General features: G+C 39.9%; 1 protein-coding gene across 1 annotated transcript in view; it reads right to left on the bottom strand.

The window, feature by feature from the left end:
• The window catches only part of ITGB8 (integrin subunit beta 8), a 95,889-nt gene that overhangs the window by 19,724 nt on the left and 49,037 nt on the right, over positions 1-27,128 (bottom strand). Inside the window, exons 4-9 of the mRNA XM_004702710.2 lie at positions 19,923-20,169; positions 18,624-18,789; positions 17,954-18,112; positions 8,377-8,472; positions 5,366-5,455; positions 493-627 (exon numbers count right to left, since the gene is read on the bottom strand). Of these exons, the coding sequence (XP_004702767.1) occupies positions 493-627; positions 5,366-5,455; positions 8,377-8,472; positions 17,954-18,112; positions 18,624-18,789; positions 19,923-20,169 (893 nt within the window). The remainder of the gene's footprint in view (positions 1-492; positions 628-5,365; positions 5,456-8,376; positions 8,473-17,953; positions 18,113-18,623; positions 18,790-19,922; positions 20,170-27,128) is intronic.

Genomic DNA, 27,128 nt, shown 5'->3' with positions numbered 1-27,128 from the left:
ATGAGCTCTGGCCTTGGTGATCATAGTCTTGTTATGGGCTAGTTTTCAGAAGTACATTGCCTGACCTTTCTTCCTGGCTCGTCTTAGTCTAGAATCTCTGCTGAAACCTGTTCCGCATCATAGCAATACCCAGCCTCCAATGATAGACAATTCGTGGCTCCTGAAAAGGAGCACCATCCAGGAGTCAAACTTGGGTCTTCCGCATGGAGGGCAAGAATCTACCTTTAAACCACCAGTGCACCCACGTTTAAAGAAACCATTATTAAATAAGTGATGTGCTAGAATATGCATCGCACTAGTTATTTTAATGAGAGAGAGCTGAGAACAGAGTCCATAGCATTAAAAACAAGGAGGAATTTTCAGAAGAGACAAAGAAACGTATTTTGAAGTCTAAATAAGATGCTTGGAAAGCCAGTGGTGAGCAGTGTTTTCCAGATTGGTTTGACGTCAGACAACTTAATCTGAAAATATGGAAAAAAGCACACAACCTACTTCGTCACTGTTTGTCACATTTTTGCAACCGTCCACTCCTGGCTTTCTTGACCCATCTGGACAGATGGCAGTAATGTTGAAAGAGACGCCTCGGACCTGGTTTTCCAGCTGAACTTTTACTTCTGAAATGAGTTTCTGCAAAAACATCAATTTTAAAAATCACATACTAAGGTGGTTTCAAATGTAAACAACAAAACAACATCATGTGTATAACTAATGCTACTTGTAAGTTTTCTACCAAAAAAGGGTAAATAAAAAAATATCACCAGTTACATTTCAAATATATAAGAAATGCTGAAGTGTCGATTCTCTTCACTTTTGTTCTATCTTTGCACATATTTCCATGACTATGGACTTCAGCAACTCCAAAAGTATTTTTCATTTGTCCAGTGTTATGAAAGGAATCATTTTAAACCTCAGTAATCCTTAAGCTTTGTGGCATATATGATAACACATATACACTAAAAAGCAGAAATCGATGGCATATGCCTCTAACTTTTTAACAGCCACAGAAACACGTCAGTTCCAAACACTTTTTGTTATTTTTCTTGGCATTGGCTTCCACTCGGGGTGACCCTCTGCCAGCACAGCACAGGGATTCCTAGCTCCGCACCGTCTTCAGAACCGTGGTGAGGGTGAATTCATAACTGTGGCCACTCTGCAGTGCCTTTCAACCTCGGAGGCTAATATTCCAGCACTCTAATAGGAAATATTCTATTAGGATCCATGAGTTTTACATTTGCTCGTTTTTAGAACTTTTTATAATTTTGTGAATATTTAGTCTTTCTCCCTAGTATGTTTTAGTCGAAGTTCCATAGAAACTTTCCCACCATGAATGATCCTGTGGGTATCGGAAGTGCCAGTGGCATAGCGTCCAGCCGCACAGCCTTCACACAAGCCATCATGGTATGACCCAAGGGAAGTGGTACTAAAAAACAAACTCACTGCATCGAGACAATGCCAACTCATAGCCATCGTACAGGACAGGGTAGAAATGCCCTTGTGGGTTCCAAGACTGTAACTCTTTATGACAATAGAAAGCCTCACAGGTTATCATAAAAACTCTAAGGGCAGATGGATTCAGAATTGTAAGGTAAGCTTTCGGAAAGCCAAGGTACAAGAATTCACTGTCATATACGGTCCTATAAAATTACTCTAAGAATGGTCTAGGATATTTTCTAAATCTTTGAGGATTGTTCAAAAAATATTTCTCTATACTTAATACCCAACAGTACTTCTCACTGGGCAGGAATTAACTCATTTATGAATCCAAAAGTGTGAGTATCCACTTACTAAATAGCTAAAATGCCCATGAATTATTGGGCACACACTAAATATTCTATAATTTATCTCTCTTGCATGGGGTCTAGAGTTCCAAGTGAATGAACTACATTGATGCATTCTGCAGACCTGTGTGTGTGTTGTCCTCTAAGAGTCTACCACATGCAACGGTCCTTCAGTTAGAAACAAAGTAGTCAGAATACACCTAAGGAAAGGAAGTGAGGAGCAGGATACGAAGAAAAGGTAATTCCTGATGGATTCTAGTTCCTCGAGTAAGTTTTCTTCTTCAAAAACATAATTCACAAAGAGACACGTGCTTATAGATTATTAAATAATAACAGAATTATGAAAATACATCTTATAAACAAAACTATAATTATGAAAGTACACCTTATATTTCCCTTATATTCCTGAGTTATATTGAGATCATTTGGGACAATGACAACCATAGTTTTTATGCTTTTAAAAAATCTTGCAGAAAACTAAGTATACCTGAATCAGTTAATAGAATCAGTTCTCTAAACCAATAGAAATGTCCAATTGTATACAACACTGCCATGTTGGTAATGGAATGGCAGTTGGAGTAGTCTCAGGTTTGGGTAAATGGCTAATGAGCTTGGCTGCTAACTGAAAGTCTGAGGTTCTAGTCCACCCAGAGGCACCTTGGAAGATCTGCTTTTGAAAAATCTGCTACTGGAATGCTTATGGAGCAGAGTTCTATCCTGACACTCATGGAGTTTGCAGGGGTTGGAATCTGCAGGTTATAGTAGTAGCAGCAGTAGTAGTATGGCACGTCAGAAGGAAAGATTTCATACAATGAACATTCTGTTTGCCCTTATGAAATTCGGCTGTTCTTAAGTCTTTAAGCTGATGATTCCCCAAATCAGACTCACGGCCATGAAGTCGATGCTGACTCACAGTGACCCTATGGGACAGGACAGAACTGCCCCTGTGGGTTTCTGAGACTGTCGCTTGCTTTGGAAGGAGAAAGCCTCATCTTTCTCCCTCAGAGCAGCTGAGGGTTTCCAACTACTGACCCTGCAGATCTCAGCCCAACATGTAACCACGATGCAGCAACCAGGGACCCTTTCAAGGTGGTTAGCAACTGTGTTTTCAAGTAGGGTGCGAAGACAAATCTCTAAAAATGTGGCCCAGTTTGAGGATTTAGAAATTAAGTTCAAGATCCAGTTTAAGCTCCTTTTACAATATTTAACAGGCACAGGAACAGAAATGTATTTTTCTGATGTAGAATTCTTTAATGATTATGAAGTGTTTTGTTGGACTGGGAAGACAAATGGAAACTTTCAGAACAATTTTGAAAATATAGACAAAAAAACAACAACAACCAAAAACAAGTAACAGAATCTCTACCGAAAGAAACTAGTTACCAGAGAATTTTTGTTGTTGAACCTGCTGGTGTTTTTCTATTACTTAAGTTTAGCAAGAACTATGCTGGGCCAAGGCATTACCGATGCATATACTCCAGACAAATAAAGCGCATGAAGTCACATGTGTTGTTTTGGTGTAGTCTGACACATAGGTAAAAGTGTGTCGATTTATCTCTCTTGCCTGGGGTCACGAATGGGTTCATACTTTAAACATTTACTTTAAACATTACGCTCGTTCACAATTGTGATTATCTTGGTTAACAAACTACTGGTGCCAATTATTTGTACAAAAATGATTTTTTAAGATAAGAAGATAGTCCTAATGCTCTTTTGTAACGGCGAGGAAGAAATGTGACTTCAAGATGCTCCTCTTTATTTCAACCAATGTAGTGGTTGGACACAGAAAACCCCCTCTTCTGACATAGAGAAATCTAGAAAGATTTCTTTTCCTTTAAAATGAAAAATTTAAACAAGTTCTCTACTTCCTTCCTTTCTCTTTGGTACCACATTCAGGGAAGATATGACTTGAGTTAAATTAAAGGAGAGGAAGTCCGCGGAACTACTGATGCTATTAAACAGCATCACTGTACTGGGAAGAGAAGCAGAGAGTTTGGAGAAGTGAGACTTTACCAAACCCACTGCTGTTGAGTTCAATCTGACTCATAGCAGCCCCAATCTGTAAGCGCCAACAGTCTCATCCTTCTCCTGCAGAGTGTACAAATGTCTTAGTTAAGAGGTACTGTCTCTAGCCATAGCTGGGGGATTAATTGAAAGTTTGAATGGCTGACCTTGTGGTTAGCAGCTCCATGCAGCCCTTCTAAGCCACCAGGGCTGCTCGTGAGCCTACCAGTGGCTCATGTTTCTGGGATAGAATCGAAGCCCATATTGTTGGCACCATGTTTGGAATCAAACCAACAAGATGGTACTACAAAAGAGAAAACCCTGGCCATCTGCAGTCCAGTCATACGGGTTCCAGCCCTACCTCTATAAAGTTAAAGTACTCAATTTCTCTTAACTTTAATTTCTGTAAATGGGAGTACATCTGACTTCTAAGTTGGTTGTGAGGATTCAGTGAGCTCACGGGTGAGAAAGGGATTGGTTCTGGGTAGAGGTAATATGATGAGCCATTATTATATAACCTCTTAACAGATATTATATCCCAACTTTGATTCAGGTTGATGTAGCAGCCATCTCTTTAAATTCTTTGCATTTCCATATGCCCTACTTATCAGATTAGTGACAGCATATGGCTGCCAATTCAATAAAATAGTGTGTCTACTGAAGCTCGCCTGAGTGGGTTAGACATTGGCTTATTAAGCACAGAGTTGGTGATTCCAACCTACCAGGTTCTTGGTGGGAGAAAGCTGAGGCTGACTGCTCTCATGAAGAATTTTCGTTTGTGAAATCCTATATAGGGTGGCAACTGAATGCGATTCACCTCATTGGAAGTTCATTTTATTCAGGGGATTTTAAAAATCAAAATAGATAAAGAATTTGACCTCAGAGCACCCAACAGGATCTTCCCGGTAATCTGTAAAATTCAGATAACTGCACATATCTGACTAGTTGATTCTTTAAATAACAACGTGGATTACTTACTTCATGACTTGGGAGCATATGGAATATCTTAATTCAGAGGTACATTCTGCAGCTGTAACTGGGTGGTTCGTTCAGTGTTTTATTGGGAAGGTAGTGTAGGCAGTTTCCGGTTCAAACGCAGCTTATTGTCAATGATACAACTGAACAGAGAAAGGTGAAATGACTTTGCCCAAAATAGCACAGTTCGTGAGTGGTAGGGGAAAAATGGGGGGAACGGACAAAAGGTAAAACACAACTCAGAAGTAAACACATTGCTGCGGAGTTGATTGCACCTGAGAGCGACCCTAGAACAAACAGCACCTTAGGGTTTCCAAGGCTGCAATCTTCATGGAATCTGACGCCACGGCTTTTCCCAAAGCACAAACGGTGGGTTCAAAGTGCTGTCCTTTCAGGTAGCAGCTCATCTCTTAGCCACTGTGTGGCCAGGACTCCCTGTGAGTGGCAGGGCCAGGGTGAAGCTCTGCATCCCAGGTTCCTAATGGGATGGCATGTCCATCACTCCTACCAAGATATGTAGCCCTAGTTTTTCCTCTGATGCAGGAAACTGGAGTAAAACGTTTATTTAAAAACAGAACAACAGCACACTGCATATAACATATACATACCTTATAGGCTTCCACCACCAAAGAATTGAGGTTTGCAGCATTTGATTCTATTTGACCAGCAATGGTGCCAGGCAAGAGTGGTAGAAGATCCTATAAAACATATGGATCGCATTTTCATAATGACAAAAGAATACCCGTGATTTATCAATCAGGAAATGTAAAATATTTTACAGATTTAAGCAGAAGATGAAATATTATGAAATTAAAATAAGAAAAATAGAAATAACCTAGAACAGCTAGAGCATATATCTAACATAGTGTTTGTCTGTATACATGCATGAATATAAATATGAACTAATTAAATGCTGATCCAAAACTCCAGCATTTTCCCAATTTTCATTCATGGAAAATAGACCAAAGAGATTTTAAACATAAAATAACATCTGAAGGCAAATAAATTTGAGGACTGCTGCGTATGTTTTCCTTCATTTAGAGACTCAAAATTTGTATTTGCACACCAAAGATTCTAAGATGCTCTGCAATTCAGGAAGAATTTAACATCATTTAATGCGGAATTTCCTGAAACTTCATTGATAACAGAACAGTTTTATTCATATATATATATATATATATATATATATATATATATATACACACACATATATATAGTAGGCGTGTGTGTGTGTGTGTATTATGGACACCACACCATTGTCTATGGACTGACCTTTAGGACATGTGGGACTGAAAAAAAGAAGAAAAGTCAGAATAGCTCATGGAAGTTTCATGAAACAGGTGGTCTTGATGGATGGAACTAAATAATTACAGTGAAAATTCTAGGTGTTCCCAGGGAGAAAATGAGGATGAAGAAAGGTTTACTTGAGCTGAAGTAAGAACTGAGAAAACACCTTACTGACAGAGAAAAAATATACATAGTAACACAGGAAATCAGATTATGAAAAATCTTGCAGTCCATTTATTCACTCACTTTACCCTTCAACCAAGCAAGCAAGCAAGCAACCAACAACCAACCAACCAACCAACCAACCAGTTGCCATCAAGCTGGTTTCAACTCACGCTGTCTTCGTGTGCTGCAAAGTAGAACAGACCTTCATAGGATTCCCTTCACTAGAATGCTTATGGAACAGATTGTCAGACCTATTTTCCATGGAATTGTTGGGTGGGCTCAAACTGCTGACCTTTTGGTTAGCAGCTGCATATAAATCAGTTGTACCACCCAGGGACCTATTAAGCACTAACAAGGTGATTTCTTGGGCAATGAGGAAAATATATCACTTATACCCACCCACTGACATCTAGTCTATTCCATAGACTTTTACAAGTTTGTTTACCATCTCTTAAGAACCTATTGCTTATCACTTTGTAGATACTAAGTTGCTAGATACCATAGTTTACATCCTGAAGGATGGAAATAATTTCATGAACCAATGTTGATGAGAAAAAGTAACGACCAACAGACCTTAAAGAAAGGAATATCTAACAAGCATTTGAGGGACTGACAGAGGCTGTCTGGGAGGTTTCCTTGCCAGAGATGACTTATGAGCTGTGACTTATGGATGAATAAAGAGCTGCAGATGGTTACATGTCTGATTACAAGTGGAAAGATCAGTGTTACACGAATCTTCTTGGGAGACAGAACTATTTTTCGGCCTTGAAAATCCTACATTGCAGGTCCACCTGCGCTGTCTCTGTGAGCATCAACTTGATGGCAACTACTACTATCATCAAGAGTCAACCGGAGCCTGAGTGACACAATGGCTTATTGTGTTCAGCTGCTCACTGATAGGCTGGTGGTCCAAGTCCACCCAGAGTCATCTCAGAAGAGAGAGTTGGTAATCTGCTTCTGAAACTTTCAAGCTCACTGCCACTGAGCTGATTCAAACTCATAGAGATCCTATAGGATGGCGTAGAACTGCCTCCATGAATTTCTGAGACTGCAACTCTTTATGGGAGTAGAAAACGGGGTCATTCTCCCTCTGATTTATAACCTAGGAAACATTATATGGGGTCAATTTGAGTCATAATTGATCCAATGGCAGTGGGGTTTTGAGCAACAAACTGGAGGACAGATTTGGGATAATTGTTAATAAGCTGTTACCCTCTAAAAGGTACCTGATAATAAAATCTCTGGGCAGGGAAATGAGTGACTTCCCGGGCAGATACAGGAATTGCATCAGAACTTGTCAAGTTTCCTGCGTCTGTTGGCTCTTACTTTGAAGAATGAAGTAAAAGAGTCTGGGAATTTTGCACTGAGGGAGATTTACATTTTGAATGAACAAAGAAAAGGCAAAGACCCCAAAAGAGCACAAGAAGAATTAGTGACTAGAGATGCACAATGAAGATTAGGGTCTTGGAAGGCCTTGAAAGCGTGAAGACAAGAGACAGACAGTCCATGAAGAGACATAAAGTCTCTAAGAAGAAATCTATAGCAGAGTTTTTCTGGTGTCCATTGGGCCTTCAGAATAGTGTAGGGCTGGAAGTCTAGTCAGCTTGTAGGGTCACCTGGCCCAAAGGATTCAGCAAACAAGAGAGATTATACTCATATAAAGGTTTTGAATGGCACAGTCATTGCTTCCATGTCTCTTGTTTTTACAGTGTGACCTACAGCAAACCTAAGTATGTTGCTGTTACTGAAAATTAAGATGATATTCCCTAACCATAACCAGCTTATAAAGATATGCCCAAGAACCAGTATATAGACAAGAGGCTGGCTATAAAAAGTGTAGGGGTGGAGATGGGCTAGTTTTCATCTGATTAAAAAGTCTTGTCTTTTATCAGTATTACCTGGAGTACAAGGCTGTGCCCTGGGTAATGAATCTAATTCTCCAATAGCTTTTAGTGCACACACCTGGTTCAAGGTGCTGGAAACATCGATGGACCCTTTTCTTTAATGCCAATTTAAGACTCATGATATACATCAGTCAATGTAGTATTAAACTTAGACTACACAATGTATAATAATGCTAGAACTCTTATCTGTGTTTCAAAGAAGTGTCTTAATTTTAATGATCAATGAACACAGTTTTAATCATTTGCTTTGGACATGAACATACCTTATACCAATGAAACTGGCTCCCTTGAACTGCAAAAATGACATTGATATTGTTGTCTATTAATTTTTCTGAAAGTTGGCCTAGAGAGGGATGTTCCTGTAAGAGATAAAGACAGTGAAATTTAGCCATTTAATTCTATACATAACACTGGTACTATCATAAAGACAACCATATGGCATGCTTCAATGCACACCTTCTTGGGAAAGATGATGATTTTTCTAACCCTTTGCTGTTGAGTCAATTCTGTCTCATAGAGGACAGAGGATCATTGCCTCAGGGTTTCCAAGGCTGTAAGCCTTCGGGGATGTGGACTGTCACATCTCTCTTCCAGGAGCAGCCTGAGCACTTACACACTGCATCCCCAGGACTCCTAGGGTTTTCCAGAGGAATTTACATTGCTTTAAAAATAACAGCATCATCTATAGCTAATTCAAAGAAAAGAGCATCACAGACACTTATAACACAGTCAAACAACAACCGATATTTTTCTTGGTGTCTTGGTTGTTACGCTTGTTCCTGGGGTTATATGGGGTGCAGATTTTTAAAATTACCTTGAATAGACCACATCAGCTCTAGTTTCATAGAACTGGTGTTCCACTGTGTTGAGCAACTGTTACACTAATTTATTAATTTATCATCCTAATTTTAAGTATGAGAAAAATTCAAACCTACAAATTACAGGATAAAACAAAAAGAAATATTTGAAAAAGAATTAGGTATTACTGGATTTCCAAGGGAAGCTATCCGCGGACCCACGGGGTAGTTGGCTAAGCATTGAGTTGACAATCATAAATCCGTGATTTGAACTCATCAGTCACCCTGCAGCCTTTGAAAGATCTAAAGGTTTGGGAACTAAAAGGGACAGTTCTTTTCTGTCCTATGCAGTCACTGTGAGTTAGGCTCAATTAGATGGAAGTGGGTTTTTCTTTTTTGATATGGTAAGTTGTTCAATATAAACAGACCACAGGTTGGATACTGAAAACCCATAACATAGCTTAAGAAGAGTGACAAATAAAAAAAAATGGAAAGGCACATATATGGGAGGTCTGAGGGCAACTTAAATGCTGAAAATATAAACCTTCACAGCCATTTTCATATCTTGAAGATCAAAATTTTCTTCTTTTAATTATGCAATAAACATTTCAGAACACACTTTAATAAATAGGAATCAATGGATTATTTGTTTTAAATGTTTCAGAGGTAAAGTTAGCTCCAAGTTTTTTTAAAAAGAAAAATTCTAACTTTTCTTTTAAGAGTCTCTGTGCACAGATTGAAAAGTTGTGCCAGCTCATAACATGACTGTAACATTTTAATTTTAATAAAGGAGTTTGAACTCTGACAGGCCCCTTTTGGATCTCAGAACATTTGACTTTCTATTTGGTGGACCAAACTCACTGTCAGTCAGTTGAATACAACTTACAGGGCAGAGAGGAACTTTTCCAGTGGCTTTCTGAGTCTGTAACTCTGTATGCAGCAGAAAAGTCTCTTCTTTCTCATGCACAGCAGCTGGTGGGCCTGCATGGCTGGCCTTGGGGGTAGCAGTCAAACGCTCAGCCACTACACCATCAAGACTCCTTAGTTATTGACAGTAACTCTTATTTCTGGCTCCTTTTTAAGATAACAAACTGGAACTGTTTGCAAATAAAGGTTCATTCCTAACAAAGGTAAAGTGATACTTGGGGAAAATTCCAAGTTCATGTAATTTGCATCAGTCAACAATATCTTTGGATCAAAGGACACCATGTGAATGTAAATATTTAGTGCAACACAAACTACATTTTAAAAACTGGCATGCACTTCTTTATCTTAGGCCAGCTAATGCTACATTACAATAATTGGACATTTTAGGAGCCAGCAGAATGTATAGTGGCATATGGCTTGGTATCTCTAAAATTCGAGTGGATAGATAATAATGGGTGCCAATTTTGGAATCAGTAGGTCAAATATAACACCAAGGGTGTTCAGCACCTGGTAGATGAACATCTAATGAAAAATAGTTTTAGAAATAAAGTCTCATTAGTGTTCATAACCTTCTGAGACAGCTCTCAATAACAAACACTAAAATGTCATACAGATGTAAACTGTTTAGAAGCAAAGCACCCTGTGCTTGAATGCTAGATAAGCCACTTTAGAATACAAGTTCGACCTCAGTGCCTTCTTCTGTAAAATGGAAAAGGTATCATCCACCTTCCCTACCTACTGGAATAATTACGAAGGGCACGGTGGTGTGTGCGAGCCATTCGTAGTTCTTTGTATGTAGTTGCTCTTCCTGCTAGGTGCCGTGGAGGGAGCCACCTCCGTGTCACAGGGGCCCTAGGGAAATGAGAGCAGAAGCAGCCCGCAGGGCTTTCTTGGCTGTGACTCTTCAGAAGCAGATTACCAGTCTTTCTCCTACAGGGTAGCTGGGTGGGTTTGAACCAACAACCTGTTAGTTGGCGGCTGAGTGCTTGACCGTGGTGCCACCAGGCCTCCTTTGGCATACAGTAGTTATTCAAAAATAACAACAGTTATTTTGATGTCATTTCTAACTGCTTGTACAATGTAAAGGCTATTTCAATGTCTCATCATTATCCTCTTGTCTAATAATATATAATAAAGCCCATTTTATTAAAATAAATAAAATTTGTGAATAGCTAATAGACATTATTTGTGGTGATGAGAAATCTGGGTTTTAATATGGAGGAGGAGTAAATTTTAGTTTGGGAAATGAGAAACCTGACAACTAGAGAAATTGCTAAAGTTATATAATTAGAATGCGTTTTTGTTCCTGTATCTACTCTTCTAGAATTTAGAGTGACGATCCCAAACAATCACTTCTCAGAGAGATGATGTCAAGATTTGCTTTCAATATGCCTCTGCCAGCAAGTGGTTTCTAAGCGCATAGCAAAGAGTAATCAATTAGCACTGATCCTAATGAGTATCGTGTGATTGAAGTTAAAATTGCCCTATAGTTTTTGTTCTCCTGTCACCCTTCAATGCCAATTATTTTCTCTATGGAAAAGTTTTGCCGAACCATCATGGCTAACATGTCTATATTTAGTAAAAGAGTTAAATTGACCAGTTTCACTAATTCCAATGGCCCATATAGTAAATGCATATACATCGATATGATCTGTGCTTCTTTATGTCACTCAATAACACTAGTAGCCATAATGAATATCTTTTTATCTCTATGACAATCTTTAATGTTGTGATAGAAACAAATAAAATTTACACAAATTGCATTTAAATTGATATACAAAGAATTTACCAGTTAGGTTTGTGTAAGGAAAATTCTCCCCAGAGAAATTTTTAAGAATATAATTAAATTCTTATAAAATAAGATGAAAAACACAAATTCTATCAGCTATATTTTTATTCCTCCCTCTTAATAAAGTACTAAAAGTAGGTTTCTGATAGCATGTATGGCTTTCATAAGTTAGGGAGAACAAGCAAAGGCAATACATTTAGATGTATTTTGTTTTTTTCCTTAAAGGCAGCAACTGTTTTCCTAATGTCTTTGCTTCCACAAAAAGGAATCAGTGTGTCAAGCATTCCTCCCTCTTAATTTTTAAAGCCATTCATATTTTAAGGAAAATTTAACCCATATGTTTTTAACCAGTTTATACGTAACTCATCATAAAGTTGATTTTTAAAGAACAATAAAAAATGCAAGCAGCTTTTGGAGTATTATTAATCCCTTTTCCCTTTCAAAAACAGGAAGTCACATTGACCAAACGCACATAAAATTAAACCCTAGGAAGTTCTTGTTTGGCCAGAAGCTCATTAAGAAAGTCAGTTGGATCTGTAAGCAGAAAGGACTTTTTTTTTTTAACCCTAGAAAGAAAACTGCTTAAAAAAAAAAACAAACCCCAAGTACCTAGAAGCAGATTTTTAAAATTACAAATGTGTAACAGATGTTGAAATAAACCACTGTTGACAGCAGAGCTGTGGATTAATGACCAGGGCTGGGGCCCCCCTCCCCTTTCCCCACGAAGCACATTATCATTTAAGTGTTTTATCTTTTATGTTGTGTACTTCACTAGCAGAAGCACACACTCCCTCCCAGCCAGCTGTCCGGCCTTGGTGACATCACTGCTCTGCAAGCCTCACTCCCCTTCTGCCTAGCCCGTTATATATTGTTTCTCTAAACTCTGAAAATAATTATTAGAGATAACAAACATTCAAGGGCCAATGGGAGGCATAAACGCAATGTGCCAGGACAGCTGCTAAGTAATTCAGGGCAAAAGGATTCCTTTTTAATTTTTCTTCTTCGCTGACACCTTCTCTGAGACCTGTGGGAAGGAACGCTGTAAATGCCAGGAGGGAAGAGGAGGTAGGGAAGACTCCTTGGGAGCACTTTCGGTCAAAGAGATCACTGTGTGGGCATGGGTGGTGGAATACTAATAATGTGCATATGTAGTTGGAGAAAAAGTGTTGAATAAAATGGGAGCCATAATTTTTGTATTAAGTACTACTGAATTTTGGTAGTGACTATTATCCTAAGAAGAACAGCAACAACAAAATAGAAGTTAAATAAAATATTCAATTATTTGGATTTTTTTCCACTTCACATTTTCAGAGGAGGATGGGTAGATACAATAAAAACTACCTGATTGTGGAGATTTGTGCAGAAATGAAAATGTTAGGTAGTGTGCTGTTAGTGAACATCTCTCCTGAGCGCCTGGTTTATACTCACCTGGCTTCACAGGGGTAATCTCATAGTTCAGGGTTTCACAACTTCAGAACTGTGGGAATTGGGGCCAGACTAGTCTTTGTTGGGGGCTGCCTTGGGCTCGGTAGGCACTTGTAGCAGCATCCCTGGCCTCTTCCCACTAGGGGACAGTAGTGCCTCCCTCCTGGGTTTGTGATAAACAAATAAACGTCTTCAGGGAGCAAAAGTGCACCCCCATGCTCAGTTAAGGACCACTGATAGAATGTAGCACAGGACCCAGAGTCGGGCTCTGGAAACAGACATTTGGCTACAGCTCCTGGCTCTGCAATGACTAGTTGTGTGACAATGAGCAAGTGTCTTCCTCTCTGAGAGTCCTAGTTTTCTATCTACAAGACAAATGTGAATATCAGAATTCACCTCGCAGAGTTGGGGTGGAGATTAGGTGACTTGGGACGCATAAAGGCTTTCCCTCCTCTTTCTCATTAGAAGTCTCAGATTCACGGCGACTGAGGGGTGCAGGTCCTGTTATGGAACTGGCTGCCCCCCACCTTAGGCAACCCTGTGCCTGGCTGTGTGACTACAGACACTGATCTGACCCCTTTAGTGCCTGGGACTCCTCATTTACAAAATGCTGGTCATCATAATGTCACACAGATTAGGGGCCTCCCAACTTTGGCGCTGTTGGCATTTGGGGCTGGAGAATTCTTTGTGGTGGGGGGCTTCAGGATGCTGAGTGGCGTTACATAAATGTAAAGGGCCAGCTACTGCAAGACGGCTTACTAAAAGATAGATTTACACAAAGGCTTTAATAGAAGATATTTATAAACCATGAGCAAAGGTTACATGTTGGGCTCTCAATGTGCTTTGTCTGACCTGACTTAGCCTTCTTTGCTGGTAGCACCTGAAGGCATTTAAGTTTCGGACTCCTGCCACATATGAGAGCTACTATAATCATATTTTATTTATTGAAGGAGGGACACAGGCTTTCAACAAAATAACAAAAAAAATAAAAATAAAATAAAATTCTCTGCTCAGATTTAATTGAGACATAGGACATTATAGTTCAGAAATATTTTCAAATGTTTTGATTGTGCCATTTTGCATATGGGTTCATTCCAGGGACACCAAAACCCCATTGCCAGGCTACTCAGAACCTGGAACAGGGGTTATTTTCATGTATTATTTTGCTTCCACTTAAAAAAAATTATAAACAATTGTTCGCAGTCTAAATCTCTTTACTAATGATTCAAATTATCTCCTTAAATGGAATGCTGTCTATGGTCAGTAATAATTATAAATGCTTCTCCCAGACTTGGAAATGTCAGCAATTTCTTTCTGATTAAAAAGCAATATTAGGATAACTATGATATGAAATCAGTATCTGGACCTGCTTGTCTTCCTCTAGAGTTCTGGATAAATTGAGTGTAATTCCATGTAATTGATTTTTTAAAAAGCTTCCTAAGTCAGTTCCTATAAAACAAGTCCATGTTAAAGTTGCATGAGAAGTGGCGCAATCTTGACTGCTTTACCCACGATGATAGCGGGGTTTACAACAGTTCCCACTGCCGTGAAGTCAACTCCAGCTCTGTGGCACAGAGGTGCAGGGTCCTTATGGAGGCAGATGCCTTACCTTCCTCCTGTTTGTGGCTGCTGAGCAGACCGCAGACACTGGTCAGCAGCCCAATGCGTAGCCCACTACACTACCAGGCTTCTTCAGGAGGGTGAGTAACGGTGATGCAGACCTGTGATTCTGCCCTAAACCTTCCGGTTGGTGGTTCTTCTAATTTATAGCTAGTCTAGTCCAGCTAGTGTATCCAGTGTTTGTTACTGTTTTGCGTTAATATGAAAATAAGATAAAACAACAAAAAAAGCCGTAGCTGCAATTATTTTGGTATTCACATTGACTTTCATGAAATGGCTATGCATACATGCAGTAAAATTCTGGTCTAATGTGATTTAGACTTAGACTATTAAAGCTCTATCAGCAATTGCTCACTTTCTTTAAAAAGTAAAGAGTCTTGGATCCAGAAGTTCAGATAGCATTCAACAATATTTGTTTTGGCTCCTAGAGATAAGTGTTTGATTACTTATGCTTGTCCAACTGACACTGTTCTAAATTCCTATGCTATAACCAAGTAAGGGGGAGAGTTAGCATGCTGAGTCAGGCTCAGGTAACATGAGGCATAAGGAGTTTCAGAGTTGTAGCATGTCTTGTATATAAATGTATGGCCCATGGATCCGTCAAACTGTTTCAACTTCTTTTGTTTTAAGGCAACCCCCCTTACCCCCCCAAAGCAGAATGATCATTTTTTAAAGGAAGAGGAACTGCTTAAAGTGCATAACCTGCACAACTGAACTATGGTTTATAGCACTCGATCCATCACGTCAGTGATGTTTGGGAAGTTCACAATTTTCAGAGAAGTGGAACAGTGTTCCAGAAGAAAAAAAGTAGTTCATGACAGATTGTCCAAATTCCTGGTGTCATAAGAATCCAATCACTGCCTAAAATGCCACCATATTTAGAGTTTATTTTCATAAGGTTCCATGACATGATACATGTCTAAAATCACAGAGGCATTTCTTTGCTTAAGGAATACTCCCTAGACAAGCAACAATACTCTCTCAGATACAATTATCAAGAGATGACTGAGAGACTTGGCAGCACTTCAAAAGGATAATGAAATTTGAGAACAATGTGATTGGTATTTTCTTTTAAAAAAAAATAGGTTCCCCTAGTCTCGTAACAGGATAGTTCTCATCTCTGTCTCCACTCCCTAATAAAAAATTAGGGCTTTACTTCATATTTCAAGAAGCTAAATTGAAGAAAGTTAATGATAAAGATGAAATGACAAAGCTGGAGGGAGCGGGTCGGCCAAAGTAAAATGTGGACGAGTAGGAGGGATTAGCAAATGGGTTATGACACTGTTGGGATAACTCCAAATCCTATATTTTCTTTTATTGAAGCTCTAATTAACTTCTTGAAATCTTTACACTTTGAGTTTGCCCCTAAAAGACTAACCTCGCCAAGAGTGGAACTTGCTTTCTGTGGTAACACAACTGCCCATCTACATTTTCAACGTGTCCGGTAGGATGCTGCAGATTAAAGGTCGACCTATTTAAAATTTTTGCAGGGAAAACACAAATTTCAGTACGTTTCTAATAGTGCAGCTGGCAAATTGTGTAATTGAGATGCCCTAGCAATTGTAGAAAATTCACACACTCAAAAGCAAACAAACAAAAAAACCCTGAAAGACCAACTAACTGTTAAAGAGTTGATTCCGACTCCCCTCCCAGGGATGCTAGATACGGTTTCTGAGAAGGTAAATCTCGTGGGGGGTGGGAGTGGGGGGGAAGATAGCTTCATCTTTCTCCCTCGGAGTGGCTTGTGGATAGCCGTTTAAATGCTTAACCGACAGTACTACCAAACCAAAATAAATCAATAAATAACAGAGACTTGAGATCTAACATTGTTGCTGGGGAATAAAACTAAGAAAAAAAAATTTACTGCCGTTCAGTCAATTCTGACTGAGAGCGACCCTGTCGGACAGAAGAGAACTGCCCCTGTGGGTTTCCAAGACTGTCGCTGCTTGTGAGCCTAGTCGTTCTCCCAAGGAGCCACCCGTGGTTTAGAACTGCAGACCCTGCAGGCCACAGGCCACTGTGTAGCCACTACACCATCAGGGCTCCTGAAAGCCCCACTAAGGTTCCGTAAACTCACAATGGTGCCTTTAAATATTTTAGAACTTCAAGGGAGACAGTGAAACTATCTGCCAAGTACTCATGAACTACTGCTGGGCTGTAGTGCCCGGCTGCATCATTACGTTTGACTGGCTGAGATTCCTGCGAGGTTGGGATTGTGGAGCTGGTTCTGATAAGCAAGAGCAGGGTAGACAACAACAGCAGTAAATAGGAAATGACGGTGGTGATGTTCAATCGGATTCTAAGGTTGGGGAAGCTCCCCTTAGAATGGTTTGATAATTTTAAAAGAATGACACAATCCCCCCCCCCCACAGATACATATAAGTATATATGCGTATTATTTTTAAAACCTGACTAACCACGTTGTTAAGACATGATATTTACTGAGATGTTTGAATCTATTTAATAAACACAACCACTGAGCATTCTTTTGTTTTACAGGCACCATGGAAAAATTAGACACCTCAAAGTCAACACAAACCAAAAAAAAAAAAAAAAATCGAACATCTCTATAGCTGCATCAACGAATAAATAGATTTTAGATGCTTTCTACAGATGCTTTCGTACATCTAGAATTAGCTTTGCCGACATTGATGTGGTTCTGAGAGACAGTATTTAAAAATGTGATTCAAACTTTATCCTCAGTGAGGAATTTTCCAGATACCAACAGGTTTCACAGTGAGTTCTACCCATTAATATGTTTCCAGAAAGAAGGAATGAGGCACCTGCCTTGTATTACTAATTTTTTGTGTGGGAGGGGTGTCTATTTAGTTTCCACCCATTGCACTGTGAGGATTCTCAGTCCTGTTATCCTTTTCTGATTACTCTTTAATGTTTGTAGATACCAACATGGTAGAAATCATTTATTTACATATATTTATTAACTGAGAAGTTCTCTTAATTTCATAAAACGTAGCCCTTGTAGTACATTTATTTCCATAGAGTGGTTTATAGCACATCAGAGGGTCAATTGTTAGATGCAAATAATTTTAACATTTTATATATATACATATACACATATATACATATATGTGTATATATATGTATATATACATATATATATATACTATTAGTATTCATAAACAGCACAGCTTCATCTCTCTGTCTCTCGTGTCTTATCCTTGCCCTCTAGCTTGCTTAAGGTGCTTTCTTGGCATGAGAAGAACAGAATGGCCAATTTAAACGTATGCTAACCGCAGTTACCAACAGCTCACGCTGCATTACCATGCTTGTGGACTTGACATAGACGTTGTTTTTCAGGTGGCAGTTCCCATCATTCGGCACCACCACGCCTGCCAATTTGCTGTCAAGAGCAAGATGAGATGTCTGATCTGTCATCACCAGCAGCAACCTTTTAGCTTCTTTTCGCCATCCAATATGACTCTTAGAACAAACATACAGTTAGACTCCTGTACATAACTGAGTTTACAGCCATTCAGTCAGCTTGGAATGATGTGGGCGAATTCAAGACTGCTGCATAAGCAGCACTGCGTTTTCATCACACATCTTCTATTGAACTGTAGACATCTGATCACACTAGCTCCTGGCCCGAGAGCGCTAGCCTTCCCCCGAAGGAGGAATCAGATGGACTCCTACGTGCAGGACACCCAGCGTGAGGTGATGAGGTTGTTGCTAGTCTCTTGTTGAAGGGCAAAGGATTTCCCCTGTGCCCAAAGTTATTCTTTCACTTTGGTCATTTTCTATTTATATCCCTCTCCCAATTTAGCACCTCTGCCCAAACTCATATCAAAATGACGAACGCTGCTGACTAATGAGAAAGAGGAGGGGGATGTATTCTTTCATGCTACTCTAAAAGTCAAGAAGAAAATAGAGATTCTGAATTCTTTGAGAATTGGGCGTCTGGGGCGACATTCAAATCCGTGAAATGTATTACCTCACAGACTGCTGCCTGAAGCATGGCATCAAAACCTCCTTCCGGTGTATCTATATTCCCAGAGATCTTCTGTCTGTGAACGGCCTTTTCAAACTCAGTGATGTTCTCCGTCAAAGACAGCACATGGATGTACCCGTGGGGAGGCATGCAGTCTAAATTATAGTCACTACACGAGAAAGAAGAAATGCAGATTCTGTTTTGTGATGCTTCTTTCAAAGTCCCGGAATAGTAATAGCAGTGACCTCAGAACGTGAAGGGACTCTGGTATTTTGCCAAGGATATTTCATAAAGGGAAAACCTATACCTTGTAAAATCAGAAAGAAGTAGAATATTGGTGAAAATATCTTTGCAAGTGGGAAAGAGGAGTCTAATATTTTGATGTTCAAAAAACAAAGATTAATCATGCCCCTCTAATACAGGACAAGTTGGGAATTTGATATACTAACATACACTTCAAGATTTCAAGTTTCAATGAGGGTTTGGAATCATTCCCTGTCATATTTTACCACTGGACAGCTGACAAACACTTTCAGGGAAATGTTTGTGGAGTTTAGTTAAAACACCCTATATCACTATTTGATTTTAGAAAAAAAATTGTACAGTTTTAAAAGCCAATGGTGGACCAGGGATTACTGAAGAATAGCAATAATCTGTTTAAGTTATTATGTGCACTTCATGATATTCTAGAGCGTGAGGGTCAGTCCTTTGTTCAATTTATAATCTAGAGGAAGGCTCATAGGGCTTTATGAGGAAATGAATCGATCCAATACAACATATAGCGGAGTTGGTTTGGAAAACTGGAATAAGTTTTATCAAGGAAGGATTCCTCACATTTATTTCGCCCCCCAAATTCAGCAAACTCGTGACAACTGTGTGTGAGACACGTATTTTAAGGTCAGTTCTTTCATAGTGATACCTAACAATATTCAGGATTACACTAAAAAAAATAAGAACAAGAATTCTTCCCAAATAGTCGTGTTCTCATTCTTTGACCCGCCCTCCATGCAGTGACGGAGCATCCTTTGTTAGCGGCACAAGCAGCCGAACTACAGCAGGATTACAACAAAATAACAGGAGACATTACGATTGAAAAAAACACAAACGAAAAACAAGCTGTAGATAGTCCCAAACGTTTCCTACAGAAACATTTCCCCTCCCCTAATATTTTATATCTTATTTAGTAGGATGACAATAGAAAAATGCATATACTCTTTATTTAAAGGCAGGATTTTACAATTGAGATTTTCCAAGAAAATGTAAAACCCCGCCCATCTGAAATCCACAGCCGACATGAGATACCTGCACTGATTATGGATCCTTTCGGGGTGGATGCTAATGTAGGGTGAAACGGTCTTATCCACATAGGAGCCGAAGCCAAGGCGGAAATCATGGGAGAAGAGTGACATTGTTCTAGACAAGTCATTTCCAACAGAGTTTAATTTTTCTATATTATTGTGCATCGATGCGGAGACATCCACTAGATAATAAAGATCCACAGGGTATTTCTTTAGAGGATGAATTTTCAACATGAAATTAGCCTCCGCACCTAGGTGAAAGCAAGGAAGAGAACATCACGTAGTCTTCGTTCCAACATCTTAGCGTAAACACATCATATCAGGCACCTTTTGGTATCCACAAGTATCACAGCTCTACCCATGATAAATATGGTGAGAAATACTGAACAATTCCAAGACAATTTGAAAGGCATAGCAATTCACTAGCCTGCAATGTATTCCCCACAATTCTGTGAAATATATGAAAAGATGAAGCAACTCAGTATAAAATTTCCAGGGAATATACTCATATTTATTACCAGGTAAAGGTGTATTTCCACTGTAATCTAGAACAAAACAACAAGCAATATCTCTCTCCCCAAAGAGAATAAATAGCTGTGCTTTGGAGCAATTTGAGTAACACTGGAAAGGTCCCCGAAGAAAACAACCTCTTTATTTGATACAGGGGTTAATTCATTATTTTGGGTTGAAGCATATTTACATAAAGAGTTGTGAACATTTTAATACTGGGCAGCACATTAGGCTATTGAAAACAATGAATAGCTTTTCATGAGTCTAGTTCCATAGTGTCTAAGTGTTGGCTGCTAGCCCCAAGGTCAGCTGTTTGAAACCACCAGCTGCTCCTCAGAGAAGAGGAGGCTTTCTAGTGCTCACAGAGTTGCAGGCTGGAACTCCCACAGGGGCCGTCCTCCTCTGCCCTGCAAGGCTGCTGTGAGTCACAATGGACTCAATAGCAGTGATTCTTTGAATCACGAATTACTTGTTAAAATTCCTTCCCAATGGATTGCACCTGATCTGATCGCGCCACACCGAGGCAAAACACTAAGGGGGTGCAACAGAACAGAGCGGTGAGGCCCCCAGGGAATGCTGAAGGTGGACTTTGGGGCCAGGGCGTGTTGCCCCAACAGACTGGACTGGAAAACACTCCTAAGGCCAACAAACAGTCCTTGAACTAACTACAAGCTTTTCTTTCTTGTTGTGTTTTGTTTTTTTGTCACTGCTTTGTTGTTGTTGTTCTTGTTTTGTTGACTATTGTTGCTTGGTTTTGCTCTGTCTTGTTTGTGTGCATGTTGTTATCTCCGCAGGTCTGTCTAAATAAGATAGGCTGGATGAACAATCTGGAGGAGAAAACAATGGGACCGACAGTCCAGGGGGGACATGGGAGAGGGGGAGGTGGGGAGAAAGGAAGTGGTGTTAACAAACCCGGGACAAGGGAACAACAAGTAATCCAAATCGGTGGTGAGGAGGGTGTGGGAGACCTGGTAGGGCATGATCAAGGGTAATGTAACCAAGAGGAATTGCTGAAACCCAGGTGGGAACTGAGCATGCTAGTGGGACAGGAGAAAGTAAAAGGAAATGGAGGAAAGCTCTAGGAGGCAAAGGGCATTTATAGGGGTCTAGATAAAGGCATGTACATATGCAAATATATTTATATATGAGGATCGGGAAATAGATCTATGTGCATATATTTATAGGTTTAGTATTAAGGTAGCAGATGGACATTGGGCCTCCACTCAAGAACTCCCTCAAAGCAAGAATACTTTCTTGTATTAAGTTGGCATTCTAGGATGCTCACCTTCCCGACACAACCGCTGAAGACAAAGCAGGTGAATAAGAAAATGTGGTGAAGAAAGCTGATGGTGCCCGACTATCAAAAGATATAGCATCTGGGGTCTTAAAGGCTTGAAGGTAAACAAGCGGCCAGCTAGCGCAGAAGCAACAAAGCCCACATGGAAGAAGCACACAAGCCTGTACGATCACAAGGTGTCAAAGGAATCAGGTATCACGCATCATCAGAACAAAAAATCTTACCGTAGTGAATGAGGTGGGGAGTGTGGAGTGGAGACCCAAGGCCCATTTGTAGGCCACTGGACATCCCCTTACAGAAGGGTATCAGGGAGGAGAAGAGCCAGTCAGGATGCGAGGTAGCAACGATGGAAAATAAAACTTTCCTCTAGTTCCTAAATGCTTCCTCCCCCGCCACTATCATGCTCCCAATTCTACCTTGCAAGTCTGGCTAGACCAGAGGATGTGCACTGGTACAGATAGGAACTGGAAACACAGGGAATCCAGGGTAGATGATCCCTTCAGGACCAGTGGTGTGAGTGGCGATACTGGGAGGGTTAGGGGGAGGTTGGGTTGGAAAGGGTGAATTGATTACAATGATCTAGATGTGACCTCCTCCCAGGGGGACAAACAACAGAAAAATGGGTGAAGGCTGACAGAAGACGATGTAAGATATGAAAATAATATTCTATAACTTATCAAGGGTTCATGAGGGAGGGGGGAGTAGGGAGGGAGGGGAAAAATGAGGACCTGATGCCAAGGGTTTAAGTGGAAAGCAAATGTTTTCAGAATGATGAGGGCGATGAATGTACAAATGTGCTTTACACAATTGATGTATGTATGGAAAGTGATAAGAATTGTATGAGCCCCTAATAAAACGATTTAAAAAAATTACTTCCCAATGTTAGCTGAGAGAAGAAATGAGTCAATAGTTCCAAAGCTGGTATCCAAGAGTGTCATATTGAGGATTTATTGAACACACAGGGCAGTCTATGTCCAACACATAGCTGGTGTTCAATAAGAATATGTTGCAAAGGGCATTGGCCCTCCGCCAATGAACTGTTGGGGAAGAGAGAATCCCAAGGACAACAGAATATAATCTTGTTTACCTCTGCCCATTATTGTTTGATACAATGACATGGGTTATTCTCTGAGTACCCTAAATAGTTAGTCTAAAGCCAAAACAACCAAACCCACTGCCACTGAGTCAATTCCCACTCAGAGCAACCCTACATAGGGTTTTCGAGACTATAGATCTCTAAGGGAGCAGACAGCTTCGTCTTTGTCCAGCAGAGCAGCTGGTAGGTATGAACCTGTGACCTTGTAGTTAGCAGCTCAATGGCTAATCCACAGTGCCACCATGGGCCCTCACATCATCAGTAGTGCTATTTAAGTTTAAAATTCTTGGTGGAAGAGCATCAGTTTACATCCAAGTAACTCAGAATTTCTGAGGTATTAAAAAATGTTTTCATTAGTCATTAATTAATTATATGCTCTTAGAGAATGCTTTAAGTGGAAAAATAATTTTTATTTTCATTTTTAAATAAACACTAATTTGTATAAGCAATGTATAGTCTGGTCTATTTTTAAAGACATTCCCTAATTTGTCAAATTCGTTTGAAGTTAATGTGCTTGACACTTGAAAGTAATGTTTTCTTGTAAATTATTTGATACATCAGATGTTTTCCCATCAGGTTTCCTACCCAATGTATTCAAAATAATGTCTAAGTAATAATTATATATATATATAAAATGACGAGGGTAAGATCATGTCCCTGTGTATGTATCCTACAATCATTCTTAATTTACCGTTCTGTTGTGCAAACTCTGTTACCGTAACATTCCTAACTTTCTGGTCCAAAACTTCCAAGGACAACTCAGGCATGTCTGGCCCGGCCCGGCCCAGCTCACTCTTTCACCCTTGCTCTTGGCAGCTGGACTTCCTCCGGAGAGCACACGTGTGTGCTGTTTCCTGGCATCCCATGAAGAGGTTTGTCCCTGATTGCGTGTCCTACAATTTGGGTGACTTTCAGTTCAGGAAACTGTTCGGGTCTGGTGCCCAGGCCCAGATGAATGAGAAGGAAAAGCAGAGTGTGAGGAGAACTGGGACACTCCGAGTGGAGGGACTTGGACTTGAAAGCAGGGGTTGGCATTTTCATCTTGGCAGTGTGTAGAGGACCTGTGTGGGCCATGAGATGTTCTCTTTCTTAATCGTCGTGTCGTTGGCACTTAACTGTTGTGATTCAGAAATACTCATGTGACTGATGAGCTTAGGCCCTGGTCACATGCTCTTCCTTTGGTGGGTCACTACAGCAACTCTGTTGAAAGATGGTGGCTTTCTGTTTTCATAGAGTCAACACTAAAGGCAGTGGATATTTGGCCTAGTGCACAGCCTCAGGCAAGTATAGGTTGATCTTAGGAAATAGGCCGAGTCTGTATAGCACAAACAAAAGCACACTCATTGGAGGCCTAACCTATTCAGAGAGCTACAACCAAATGCCAGCCACCTGGGGCTCCTCAGCTGCTCATAGACTACAAGCAAATTCTGGCCTCCTGACCTCTGTAAAGAGAAGGGATATGAGGACGCTTTGCTAGATGGTCCCGTCTGAGCACGTACGGTCACGTGATGTTGGACTGCATAGATGCTGGCCTTAGCACGTGTACCTGGGCCAGTCCTTGATCTCGGCAGAGCCCGAGACCTCAGCAAAACAAGCTTTCAAAACAGGGGGAAGGAAACTCTTTCCCTAGAGTTACTGCTAGCGAGAACACGAATCACTACTTTTAAGCAGCACAGCACCTGAATTCCCTGTGAGGTTCCAACTTTAACTAGTCAGTTCTAGGCGGATCCCAAGCCCACTCTGCGTGTGAGGGAGGAAACCAGAGGGACCACACTTGGATTGCCTGTGGCTTGCGGCTTGCTGGTGAGTTGGAGACACTCCCCACAATATGGTCTCAATTGGATCTGGATTGGATAATTGTATACAAGTGGAAACAATATCTTCTTTGCGAGGCAAGTTTCTTAAGCTTATATTTTATTATATTCAGTGACATTGTTCTAAAGACAAAAGTAAACTTGGCTTGGTTGTAAGGAAGCATGGGTTACTACTTAAATTAAAGGCTAATTGTGGTACATTTAAGTTAATGTGGCATTTTATCTTTCACAATAAGTTAATTATAGCTGCTCTTGTCATCTTGGGGCTTTTGAGTGTTACAAATAAAGGTTAGCGGTTACTTAATTCATGTATGCATTATCTTTCTTTACCCATCACAGGAAGTAAGTTAAGCAGTTTGTTACAATGAGAAATGAGATCAGTCATGACTCAACTGTTTTCTTGTTCATGTACTTTGTTGCCATGGTTTAAAGACTTCATTCTTTTCAATAGCTTTCGATTTCGGACTATAGGTAAATGGAATAATGCAGTTGGGTGTGTGCTTATATGAACAGCTTTAAAATATTCTGTTCTTGTGGGTGTAAGGTAATCTAATTTTCCCTTTAATTCTGGTATGTATATTACAATATTTCATCCATTATAGGTCTTTTTCCATTTCTTTTCTACATTAGAATGTCAATTCCTACCACTGAACATATGAGATGATTGGTGAGGCCGACTTTGAGGAAAATAGTTGTAACTATCGCATTAGGCTGACAGTAACATTTCTTTCTCCATTGTATTTTTCCTTTATGGATATAGAATTTCCAACGTAAGCCAATATCTGCTGAATTTTAACATTGTGCCTCAAATCAATAACTTCTTGATATTCTAAAGGGTTTAAAGTTTGGGGATCTGTTCTGGTAACTTATTAGGCAGTCTATTTATTTATTAGTTATCAAGTTTTAATGTAGCATGTAAAACTCATTTCCGTGTGCCACACCACACGAAGATGTTTCCTTCCATACCAGGCTTCTGGTCTTTTGCCTGGACTATGCCTGTAGCCTCTTTATTTGTCTTCTACTCTCATCTCATTTTCTTGAAACCAGAGTATCATTACATTGATCTTTTAAACACTCAAAATTGTTTGTCACTCCTGGTTTGAAGTTTGCTAGTAATTCTCCATCAAATGGCTAATGTCCAAGTATTTAATATGATAGAGTATCTCTATAACCTTGCTTCCACCTATATCTCTTGCTCTAGCACAACAAATTCCCTACATAAATTACACAAATCCATCTCTCTCATGCCAGGCCTTTGTTCTTTTCTCTGCCTGCAGTGTGCTCTTTTTCACCTAACTATACCACTTTACGATGCTGTTCAGTGAACTGCTCCTCTCTAAACTGGGCTAAGCATCAGTCCTCTGTTTCCATGGCAACTGGATCAGGCTAACATTATGGTGCTTACCCTATTATTATGATTCCAGATTGTGCATCTTTAACCTTCTTTTAGTCACTAAGAGCTACTAAATGAGATAATCTACATAAAACCATTACAACAGTACTTGATAAACAGTAAATACACACATTCTATATAATTATTATTATTACTAGATTCTAAGCCACTTTAGGATAAGAATTAGGTTTATTCCCCTCTGGAGCGTCTAGTTTTGTACACACATCATCAACAACTCAGAAAGAGACCCTGGTGGTATTGTGTGGGTAAGCATCCAGTTGCTAATCACAAGGCTGGTGGTACAAACCCACCAGCATCTCTGAGGGAGAAAGATGAGGCTGTCTGCTCTCATAAATACTGAAGTCATGGAAACCCTATGGGGCAGTTCCACTCTGCCCTAAAGGATCTCTCTGAGTTGGAATCAACCTGATGGCAGTAGGTGGTGCAGTCCATCCAATCATGTTTAGAACTAAAGTACAGGTGATGTTCATTGGGATACAGCGTTTCCTAAGGCCCATCTATTTAGCACATTAGGAAGAGATAGCCATGATTTATATCCCACAGTGTGTGTGTGTGTGTGTGTGTGTGACAGAGAGAGAGACAGCTTACCTAGAGTTTCTCTATTTACACAGAATTTCTCTGGCCTCCGAATATTTATGCCACCACTTTCCTATCTCCAGAAAAGGTTCATCCTCACACCTTTTCAGATTCTAAAGACTAGGATCCTAATGTCTTCTCAGTAATCACTGAATGAAAAAGCCAGTTTTGAGACACGGACTAGCAAACAAGACTTGGAGCAATTGCCAGCGATGGGTTTGAAATGACCAAAGAATTCATAGTTAGAATGAGCTTCTAAACCACTCGGATGATGTGTGAACATCCCAGATGAAAGGCTGACGAATTGGTTGACTTTAAAATGGTAACTGAAAATGTTTTTTTCATGAAACAAAACTGAAAAAATAAAGGAAACAGGAAAGACTGTGGAAGGAATGAAGAGAGACAAAAGTTACTCACTGTCATTGGGTGGGAAAGGAGACAGTAGGAAAGGAGACAGCCTTGTTAAAACAGCAAGGACAGGGCACTAGTCCTCTTCTCAATTA

Source organism: Echinops telfairi, unplaced genomic scaffold (genome assembly GCF_000313985.2).
Source record: "Echinops telfairi isolate 266 unplaced genomic scaffold, ASM31398v2 ScPeMD7_23;HRSCAF=83, whole genome shotgun sequence".
Taxonomy (NCBI): domain Eukaryota; kingdom Metazoa; phylum Chordata; class Mammalia; order Afrosoricida; family Tenrecidae; genus Echinops; species Echinops telfairi.
Note: the sequence above shows the minus strand (reverse complement) of the source record. Positions and strands in the feature narration are given on the sequence as shown.